This window comes from Cajanus cajan, chromosome 9 (genome assembly GCF_000230855.2).
Source record: "Cajanus cajan strain Asha chromosome 9, NIPB_CcT2T_4, whole genome shotgun sequence".
Classification (NCBI taxonomy): domain Eukaryota; kingdom Viridiplantae; phylum Streptophyta; class Magnoliopsida; order Fabales; family Fabaceae; genus Cajanus; species Cajanus cajan.
The window spans coordinates 26,767,170-26,778,686 of record NC_138525.1 but is presented as its reverse complement, the minus strand read 5'-3'; the positions used below and the strand labels follow the sequence as shown (position 1 = coordinate 26,778,686).

The window sequence follows — 11,517 nt, the reverse complement described above, 5'->3', positions numbered from 1 at the left end:
TGTCTTGGGAGAGGACACATAGCCTCTCAATGCCCAACTAAAAAGGTGATGATTTTGAAGGAGCAAGACATTTATAGTAGTGTTGATGAGTCTAGTTCCACTACTTCAAGTGATAGTGAATCAAGTGAGGAAGACCATTCCATTGAAAGTGCATATCCTTGTGATGGTCAACTTCTCATGATTAGAAGGCTTCTAGGAAGCCAACCTAATGAGTTCCATCTTTCACAAAGGGAGAACATTTTTCACACAAGGTGTAAAGTTTTAGACAATGCTTGTTCTCTCATTGTAGATAGTGGGTCTTGTTGCAACTGTTGTAGCACAAGGTTGGTGGAGAAGCTTGGTCTTACTATTATTCCTCATCCGAAACCATATCAACTTCATTGGATTAATGAAGATGGGGATATTAATGTTAATCAACAAGTGAAAGTCAAGTTCTCTATTGGTAACTATGAAGACCAAGTGGTTTGTGACATAGTTCCAATGGAAGCTTGTCATATTTTGTTGGGAAGGCCATGGCAATTTGACAAGAAAACCATGCACAATGGCCTTACCAATGAAATTACTTTCACTCATAAAGAAAAGAAATTTGTACTTCATCCTTTGTCTCCTTCACAAGTGATAGAGGATCAAGTACAAATGAAAAAGAAAAGAGAAGAAGAAAAAAAAACTTGAATAAAAAAAAAAGAAAAGAAGGAAAAGAAGCATAAGTTTTCAAAGAAGGATGAAGAAAAATCTTTTCCAAAAGAAGGAATTCAACAAGAACCTTTAAAAAAAAAAACTTTGATTGTTGAAAAACCTTCTTACATTCTTCTTTGTAAAGGTATGCTTCAGTGTCATAATTTAAGTATTGAACTTAGTTCTTTATCTCCTCAAGTTTCTCATTTATTAAAAGAATTTGATGATATATTCCCTAGTGAAGGTCCACAAGGCCTTCCTCCTTTTAGGGGTATAGAACATCAAATTGATTTTGTGCCTGGGGTTAGTCTACCCAATAGACCAGCCTATAGGACAAATCCTCAAGAAACTAAGGAGATCGAGAATCAAGTCCATGAATTATTGAATAAGGGTTAGATACAAAAGAGTTTGAGTCCCTGTGCTGTGCCTGTATTGTTAGTGCCCAAGAAAGATGGAAAATGGAGAATGTGTTGTGATTGTAGGGCCATTAACAATATCACAATCAAGTACAGGCACCCAATTCCTAGACTTGATGATATGCTTGATGAGTTACATGGTGCTTCCATATTTTCTAAAATTGATCTTAAAAGTGGTTATCACCAAATAAGAATTCAAAAGGGTGATGAGTGGAAAACTGCTTTTAAAACCAAATTTGGATTATATGAGTGGTTAGTTATGCCTTTTGGTTTAACTAATGCACCAAGTACATTCATGAGGCTTATGAATCATGTCTTGAGAGAATGTATAGGAAAATTTGTGGTAGTTTATTTTGATGATATATTAATCTATAGTAGGTCTCAAGATGATCATTTAGGACATCTTAGAGAAGTTATGATGATCCTTAGGGAAAACCAATTATTTGCAAATCTTGAAAAATGTACTTTTTGTGTGGATCATGTGGTTTTCCTAGGGTTCATTGTAAGCAAAAATGGGGTTCAAGTGGATCCCGAGAAAATTAAAGCCATTCAAGAGTGGCCAAAGCCTAAAAATGTTAGTGAAGTTAGGAGTTTTCATGGTTTAGCAAGTTTTTATAGAAGATTTGTACCTAACTTCTCTAGCATTGCTTCACCCTTGAATGAGCTTGTCAAAAAAGATATTTTATTTGAATGAACTGCCAAGCATGACCAAGCATTTCAATTACTTAAAGATCAACTTACTAATGCACCCATTTTAGCTCTACCTAATTTTGAAAAGACTTTTGAGCTAGAATGTGATGCATTAGGAGTTGGCATAGGAGCTGTGTTATTGCAAGGAGGACACCCCATTGCATATTTTAGTGAAAAACTAAAAGGTGCCTCCCTCAATTACCCTACCTATGATAAAGAGTTGTATGCCTTGGTTAGAGCTTTACAAACTTGGGAGCACTATCTTGTGTCCAAAGAGTTTGTCATCCATAGTGACCATGAGTCACTTAAATATTTAAGAGGTCAAGGTAAATTAAATAAGAGACATGCCAAATGGTTAGAGTTTCTTGAACAATTTCCATATATTATTAAATTCAAGAAAGGAAAATCCAATGTTGTAGCTGATGCTTTATCTAGGAGACATACTTTGCTTGTGTCCCTAGGAACTCAAATTCTTGGATTTGATAATATTAGGGAATTGTATGAAGAAGATCTTGAATTTGGTGTTAATTATAAAAAATGTCAACAAAAAGCTTTTGATGGTTTCTATGTGGCTGAGGGGTATTTATACAAAGAAGGAAGATTGTGTATACCCCAAGGATCCATTAGGAAACTATTAATTAAAGAAAGTCATGAAGGTGGGCTTATGGGGCACTTTGGTGTTGATAAAACCCTTAGTTTGCTAAAAGAAAAATTTTATTGGCCCCATATGCGAAAAGATGTCCAAAGGCATTGTTTTAGATGTTTAGCTTGTTTACAAGCTAAGTCTAGAGTAATGCCTCATGGAACATACACACCTTTACCTGTTGCTTCTTCTCCTTGGGTGGATATTAGCATGGATTTTGTGCTAGGTTTACCTAGAACCCAAAGGGGAATGGATTCTATTTTTGTGGTAGTGGACCGATTTAGTAAAATGGCTCATTTTATTCCATGCCACAAAATAGATGATGCAAGCAACATTGCAAAACTCTTCTTTAGAGATGTGGTTAAACTTCATGGGCTTCCTAAAACTATAGTTTCAGATAGAGATACAAAGTTTCTAAGCCATTTCTGGCGTGTCTTATGGTCAAGACTAGGAACTAAACTCCTCTTTTCAACTACTTGTCATCCTCAAACAGATGGCCAAACTGAGGTAGTGAATAGATCTCTGTCTACTATGCTTAGGGCAGTCCTAAAGGGTAATCACAAATCTTGGGATGAGTTTTTACCTCATATTGAATTTGCCTACAATAGGGTAGTTCATAAAACTACCAATATTTCTCCTTTTGAGGCTGTTTATGGGTTTAATCCTTTAACTCCTTTGGACTTGATACCTCTTCCTAATGTTGAACATTTCATTCATAAAGAAGGGACTTCAAGGGCTGATTTTGTTAAGAAACTTCATGAAAGGATTAAAATTCATATTCAAAATCAAAATGAGAAATATGCAAAACAAGGAAGTAAAGGCAAGAAGTCTATGATCTTCGAGGAAGGTGATTGGGTTTGGCTTCATTTAAGAAAAGAACGTTTTCCAAATCAAAGGAAGTCTAAACTCAGTCCTAGAGGAGATGGTCCCTTTCAGGTCTTACAGCGTATCAATGATAACGCCTATAGACTTGATTTACCCTCTGAATATGGAGTCAGCACCACTTTTAATGTCAGTGATCTTAAACCTTTTGTAGGTGCTAGCGATGATGAGGAAGAGTCTTCAGATTCGAGGACGAATCCTTCTCAAGAGGGAGGGAATGATGGAAGAGCATGGGCTAAAGGCCCAACCACTAGAGCTATGGCCAGGAGGTTACTTGAAGATTTGACTACTTCAGAGCTTAGTGGGCCCGATGGGCTTGGTGGGCCTAGGGTGCTTCTTACTTGGGCTTAATTGAATATACACCATGTTTAATTGTACTTTCTTAGTTTAGGAATCTATTTTCATGTGGTCTTGTATTTTGACCATAGATTAGGGTTTAGGCTAGTTGGGCCTAGTTTTGGGCTTCATGGGCCTTTGGGCTTTTGGTACCCAATATTGGGCTCATTATTTTCCTTGTAATATTTCCTATTGATTGTATTCATTAAACCATTGTATTTTGGTCATTAGTTTAGGGTTTAAGGAGGTTTAATAGTTCATTTGAATTAGGACAAATTAGGTCAAATTTAGGATGAATTTAAGTTGCATTTAGGTCACACTTTTGGCACCACCTTGGTAGCACAAGTGTGACACCGAAATGCAACCCTGAATTCACTCTAAATTCAACCTAATCTATCATTTAGCACTACATGACCGGTCATGAGCATGTGACACAAGGTTTGAATTCAAATTTGAATTTGAATTCAAACCTTGGTGCCAACATGTGACCAATCATGTGGCGCCAAGTGTGCTCCTCCAATTCGGATGCTATATGTTTCCCTCCTCTCATATTTTGTACTCACTTTTGATCTTATAGAAATTTGTGAGCCTTTGGCCGAGTTTCCTCTCTCAAAAGTCCCCTAGAGTTCATCTTCAAAACCTTAGGATTCCACCTTAGAATCCTCCTCTTTGAAGTGTGCTCTCCATTGATGCTTGAGCTTGGATGCTTCCTTCCTAGTTTAGGTTGAGTTCATCTTGAGTTCGTAGCTTGCAAGGTGTTCATAAGTGAAGAATCAAGTCTCCTTTGAAGAAGATCCGGCCTAAGCAAATTGAGGAGAAGAATCACTTTCACTTCTTCTAGATTTGCTATCAGTAGGGGTATAAATAACTTTTTCTAAGTAGGAATTGACATTATTTTGAGGTGCAAGAACAAATTTTGGGTGCCTAGTAATCTCAAATTAAGGAAGATGATCTTAGAGGAAGGACATAAGAGTACTCTTAACATTCATTTAGGAGCTACTAAGATGTATCAGAGTGGCGCAGCAGAAGCGTAGTGGCCTAATGTGAAGAAAGGAGTAGAGGAATTTGTGTACTCGTATTTATTATGCTAGAAGTCTTTAGGACTTTTGCAGCCTTTAGACGTCCCATTTTGGAAGTGAGATGGTGTGTATATAAACCTTGGTTGTAGGCTTGCCTAAGATGATTACGAAATTTGATTTTTTTTGTTATAGTGGTTAGACTCACCAAGTTTACTTGCCTTACCCTCGTTGATAATAGATATTCCTTGGTGAGATTGTTAGAGTTGTACATGAGTAAGGTAGTGAGGTTGCATGGGAATTATAAAACAAGATGCGAGGAGCTTACCTATTTCTGTTTTCAGGTGAATTTCGGGTACAAAATTTCTAAAAGGAGGGGAGAATTGTAACAGCCCGATTTTCACAGATTGTTTGAGGGCCCAAAGGCCCAATAGGGGTGGTTAGTAACCCAGAATTGGCCGTTCCCAAATTGTAACGGGCCGTTCCAAATATGGTCATTGTGGGTTAGGTGCAACTCCAGAGCGGGCCGTTCTGGTTTGAGAAAAGGACGTTTTGGATGTGAATTTTACACATGCCGTCAGAGTCCAGAACGAGCCGTTCCGGATTTGAAACGGGCCGTTCCGGCGACACCTGATGCCTATAAATAGAGAGCTATGGCACTCCAAAAAGGCACACCTTTCATTTCTGACTTCTTTCAGTTCTGACTTCTTTATTCGACATTCTCTTATTTTCCTTCTACATTCTCTAAAGACTAAGGGGAACCCAGCGGAGGAGATCAACCAGATCCTTAGTTTCAGCTACTATTTATCCAGGTACGGGGGAAAAGGGGATTATTTGTATGCAAAGTTACATGAGAGAATTGGGTAGAAGAGGAAGCTTGTAGGATTATGAGTAATTTTATAATTATTTCTGTTTGAAGAATTATTGGTCTTATGTGATTCTGTATGAATTTAGGATTATGAATATATATTTAATTTGTAAGAATGATGATTTGGGAGAGAGAACAAAATTATAAAAAAGTGCTTGTGAGTTAGGTTTTGGAATAATTAGGGGTTTTACCATTTATGTTAAGGTTATATTAAATTGGTAATTCCATTGATTATTATATTAATTTATGAATGTTATTGTTATATTACTTGATAAGAATTGATGATCTAGATGTGAATTGCTTGAGGGGTGTGTAAACCCTTATTTTGTTGGACTTATCCGTTGTGTGTATGTGATATGTTATTGAGCTATAAGATGAGATGTGATGAATGTGAATATGATTGTGATTGTGGTTCCTCACATCAATGACCAGGGATGGCATGGTCCCTGGGAAAGTGATGCTACAGGGAGGGCGTGACCCTGGCATGGTGTGGGATGAATGAGACAATTAACATGTATCACTTATGTCAAGTATGGCAGCCCTGGCATAGGGTTAATTGCAAGATTTGTGTGGATTGTGATGTGATTGTGGTTCCTCACATCAATGACCAGGGATGGCACGACTCCTGGGTAAGTGATGCTACAGGGATGGTGTGACCCTGGCATGGTATGGGATGAGTGAGACAATTAACCCGTATCACTTATGTCAATTGTGGCGTGGCCTTGACATAGTGTTAATTGTAAGATTTGGGTGGATTGTGATGGATTGATGTAATTGAGATGTGAAGATGATGAATGATTGATAAATTATGATATATATATATATATATATATATATATATATATATATATATATATATATATAAATGCTTGTGAATATTTCATTAAGGAGTTATGATGAGATTATGTTGTGTTTTTCTTTGTGTGTTTTTCATATAGATGTTTTCTTTTCTCACCGTACATCTTGTGGATGTTTTAAGTGAGGAAGATTCGGCTGAGTGACATCTAGAATGTCAACGGTTGAATTGTGGGTATGCTCTGATATTGTGATATCGAGGCAGAGGATTTCTAGGACATGAAATTTTTATATGGATTTGGAGCTGTATTTATTATTTTTTTAAAAAAATTTGTAAACTCTTATGTTTCATTTTCTAATTTATTTATTTTCAATCATTTTGGATATTGAAGAACATTTGTGAAGATTTTTATGTGAACCCTTTTACCAACGTTAAAAGATTTATTCTTTAACTTATTTACATTGTTACAATATGTGTTGGGGTAGTAAGGGTGTCACAACCTACCAAAAATAGATTATATCAATCATAGATTTTACATTTAAATAGTCCAGCCCATAAAATTAACTTTGTTCTAAACTAGAGAGGCTCTTACTTGGCCTATTTTTTTTATTTATTACCAAGGTATTTTTTGCGTTGAACACAAAGACAATCTCCTTCAAAAGTTTAACAAACATCAAATAAGTAAATATCCTCTCCCAACTTAAATTTTTTGCATTCACAAAAGTCAAGATTCAAATCTTGACCATTTGATTAAATGACATGAGTCCTTCATCATTCATGCCAACCCAAATTGATTTTTCCTTGGCCTATTTGCTTCAAAGTTGATTAAAATTTATTTTAAGTAAGTTAAATTTAAAATCATTAGATATAAATAAAATACACTTTGAAATTAATCTCAATTAGATTTTACATTGGAATGTGTACTATAGTGTAATGAACTAATTTCATATGTAAACCAAACATTCAAGTTATAGCCGTCTTCAGAAATTTTTTACTTTATATTCAAGTTCACAAATGCACAATTCTTGTTTCTTACACAATTATTGTTTTTACACTATTCTTATATTTGCACCGAAATTTCAGAAACAGTTCTGTTAAATATTTTGACAACATAAAGTTCATGTGAAACCAAAGCTAATCCAAACTAAAGTGGAGGCTAGATGGGAAATCTTTCCATATCTCTAACTGGAAACAAATCAGATCAATTGGATTATATAAATATAAAATTGGATGACTATGATTTATTTTTGGCATAAAATTGGAGAAGATAAAAGGGATAAATAAGAGAATGCTAGAAAAGAAAAATATGAAAGTAAAATTTACAAAAAAAAAAACATTTCAACAATTGATTTAAAATCTAATAGATTTAGTGGTTAAAAACTCTCCCATCCTAGCCTTCACCCCCAAACCGAAACCACGAGTACAATTGTGCATAGTTACAAATGTAAGAATGTGTAAATGTTCATATATGAAGTCACATGGGCAATTAGTAAATGGGAAAAATATAGAACAATTTTTCAGTGACATAGAAACTGTCATTCTTATGATATTCTACCATATCACAATCAATTATCTATATCCTATATGTACAGGGAAAATAACAGGAAAAAAAAAATCATTATTCCAAAGTTAAGCAGCAAAATGCTGGCTAAAATCACTATGGTTGCCTATCAGGAACTGAACTTAACAGGCTTGTAATGGCTAGCACACTTCCTTAGATTCAGATAGAAAATGTGATTTTGAAGCTAAGAAGCATAAAAGATAAGAAATTGAGTATGTGACCAAATCGATCTGCCAAATTTATAGTCTCTCAACGACCACATCTCATGGTAAAAGCAATAGACAGACTAAACTTAATCTTTGCATGGAAACACAGGCTGGTTTCCCATGTCCCTTCTTTTGCATCCCTTCAATTCATATACCTCCTGCAAACTAAGGGAAAATTCATAAGTAGTTTAAAGGTAATGAAACAAAAGGATATTTAGTCACTTTGGTATACTTTTTCATAAACACTTCTATGAGAGAAAAATAAGAAGGAAATATGAAATAAGTTTCTTCCATAAACTGAAATTAATTTGTAGAAGTATGCTTCTATCTATTTTTCCAAAATCTTATTTTAACTCATGTATAAGCTAGTTTTAACTTATGAAAAAATTTATTTCAATTTTCTTTCTTATTTTCCTCTCATAGAAGTGTTTCTAGAAAAGTTTATCCAAATAAACTCATTATTGAACACCAACGCATACCTAATTGTCATAGAAGCGGGAACGACGTCTCTGAGATCTGTGCATGACATTACTGAAATAAGAATATTGAAAATCCAAATAAAACTCAAGAAAATCATTGTAATTCAAAGTTCAAACACAAATGAAACACTTAATCAAATACACCAAGTCGCTCCTAAGAATGATAGTCAATCACATTGAATCATTGGAAAGTGGTGGCCTAAAAAAGAACTATTGAATAATAACTTAAAAAAGCTAATTAGTACAGAATGTACAACTATAATTATATTTTTGCAGTAATGCAAATGACACACCATTTACTTAAATGACAAGTTAGATTATTAACATTGAAGACACAAAAAATTGAAAAATGAACGGTAGAAAATAGTAAATTGTTTAGAATGTTTAAAAATTCATCTTTAGCACTTAAAACCTATTTTTCAATATACCAAAAGAAAGAGTGAAAAAGTTCTGCATGTTAGTCTTATACTGAAATTGTTAACAACCCAGGAAGTTAAGACATGAGATCTAAAGCAAATTAATATTACTATATTGAAAGATGCAAAGTGAATAAAAAAGGAAAAGTCTACGCACCTGCGATAACCACTGCTGCTCCTTGAAGAGCCATTTGCACTACTAACAAACTCATCATCGATCTCTTCTATCCTATAATCTGCATACTCCACCGATGCTACAGAACCTTCATCAGAATTTGAAGTATCGTAACTTAAACGGTGATTACCCCTTCTAGCATTACTGATTCTTGCTCTTCTTCTATTTCTGGATCTCCTGAAGTGGTCCAAGTACAGAATACAAGAGGTCCACCAGTTGCCTTCATCTCCAGGGAAGTCCTCAAACTCATCTCTAGCATCATCATCCCCGTATTCAATCACATAATCTCCTAAAACAACCCCTCGCGGGATTTCTGAATGAATGGTGCTCAAAACATCTATGATCTCTGACGATTGTTGAAAATTCTCCCAATCAAGCTGGCGGGCAGGATCAATCTTTGATGGCCGCGCATGGGGGTGTTCAAGTTCAGCATGTTTTTGTAGGTCCAAGTAACTTCCCTTGAACGTACAATGCACCTCATCACAACAACGCTTCTTCTCATCAAGATGTGCACGAGCTTTATCAACTATGATCCACCCAGAAACCTCGCCTCTACACAAGGGGCAAGTCAGGTTGCATTGACCATTTGACACCTCGGGATCACTACTTACAGAAGAAGCTTCATTAGACACCGGAGAGGATGGCATGCCACATGCATTTTTAAAGCGATCTAAACAATTTGAGTGCAAATGATTTGTATCACATACAAAAGCTCGACATCCTTTATCATAAGATGAGCACTGAAGGAGTACACTATTGTGAGGAAAATCCAAGCATATAGGACAGACGACATCATCCCAACTGATATCCAATTGAATATCCTCCATGTTGTTTACAATCACAATCCCCGAAGCCATATACAAGCCACTTACACCAAAAGCATATTCATGCTCCTTATTCTTCAAAATCAAAACATGGAGATAAAAACTTGGAAATGTATCAAGAAAACTGTGTCCTGGATAATAGACAGCTGAAAATGGTAAAAGACAAAAATAAATCTGTTATATGTAGCAAAGGTAATAATGAATAACGTGGAACATTTAAGTGTGCAAGTGCAAGCAAACATGGAACCAACCAGAATGTTATTCTCATGACAACATTTTCTTTTTACAGACTGAGGAATGCAAATTATCAACAGCAAACAAAAAAAGCTGAAGTGTCAAAAACCTGAACTAATTCAGTCTGAAGAGATAGTTGCATATTCCTTCAAGCCCTTCAAAGAAATTAATACAAAATCAAAATTCAGAGTCGATTAAAATCAACTGAAGCCCTAATACTAATTGATCAACATTTAACAATACACTGATATCAAAAACAACCCAAAAACCACAGAACAGTGTCATCTAAGAGATCACATCAATTAAATTCCATAATCAATATTTCACCCAAATCTGAAATTTCAGGACAGAAACCAAAGGACACGTAAAATATCAAAAAACCAACCATCAAAGTAGAACAAAATGACCCCATATTGAAACTAAAACACATAATTATAATAACAAAACAGTTAATTAAAATATAAGGGGAAAAAAACACAAATCCACCCATCGAGTATAGCGAATTAACAACACAAGAATCATTCATAAGACGTTAAAAACCCTTCATCTAACATCCAAAAAAAAATTCCGAGGAAGAAAAAAAAAAAAAGACAACCCAATATTCATTATTGTACAAAAATGACCAAGTTGACCAATCCAAAATAAAGGGTATTCCGAATGGATGAAAAAACCGGTAAAACACAAACCTAGGGTAGACATAAATTGAAGCGGACCCATGAAATAAACAAAGACCCATAAAAGAATAAACAAAAAAGGGACAAACTTTGAGAGAAAAGTGATCAAGTGCATTGAAAAACGGGTGCAGGGGGGAAAGGGCATGGTGACCAAACCTTAAACACGAGAATTGGTAACGAAAAAGAGAAGCCTCGTACGAGGAATTGGTGTTTGAGTTTCAAGTGTTGTTTTTGCGATCTTTGTGGGAATGGCGATGCAAGTTTCAGCTCTAGTGTGAAAGGTGCGCAGCTTCTCTCTCTTCTTTCTTTTCCCTTCGCAAAGAGCAATTCCTCAATTTCTACTATTTATATTTAGAAAATAAAATTAAAAAAAATTGAGGGTTTTAAAAATATTACATTTGGAGTTCGTTGCTTTAAAATGAGATAATTTTGACCCGGCAAAGAATAATTCGGATATAGGAGCCAAAAGTAAATCATTAACATGAGTTGAATATTTATGTAAAAGAAATTTACACACTTAACTAATAAAAAATAATCGTTCTTATGAAATTTTAAGTAATTATTATTAATATCAATGATTCATCGTATATGTCTGTTCCGACTGTTCGTAATTAGATAATAACGTA

The 11,517-nt window shown here is 35.0% G+C and overlaps 1 protein-coding gene across 6 annotated transcripts; it reads right to left on the bottom strand.

The window, feature by feature from the left end:
* Positions 1-7,787: 7,787 nt before the first annotated feature.
* LOC109795412 (E3 ubiquitin-protein ligase, putative (DUF1644)) lies at positions 7,788-11,228 on the bottom strand. 6 transcript variants are annotated; one of them, XM_029274228.2, is made up of 5 exons: positions 11,048-11,228; positions 10,235-10,372; positions 9,142-10,129; positions 8,569-8,620; positions 7,788-8,254 (listed from the first exon to the last, which is right to left on the bottom strand). In XM_029274228.2, exons 3-4 carry the CDS (start codon positions 10,014-10,016, stop codon positions 8,569-8,571), a joined length of 927 nt encoding a protein of 308 aa, XP_029130061.1. In that variant the 5' UTR covers positions 10,017-10,129; positions 10,235-10,372; positions 11,048-11,228; the 3' UTR covers positions 7,788-8,254. The 6 variants fall into 6 exon arrangements, with proteins under 6 accessions (XP_029130061.1, XP_020210499.1, XP_020210501.1 ...); XM_020354910.3 differs by having other exon boundaries at positions 10,327-10,372; XM_020354912.3 differs by having other exon boundaries at positions 7,788-8,247; positions 10,327-10,372.
* Positions 11,229-11,517: the final 289 nt, after the last annotated feature.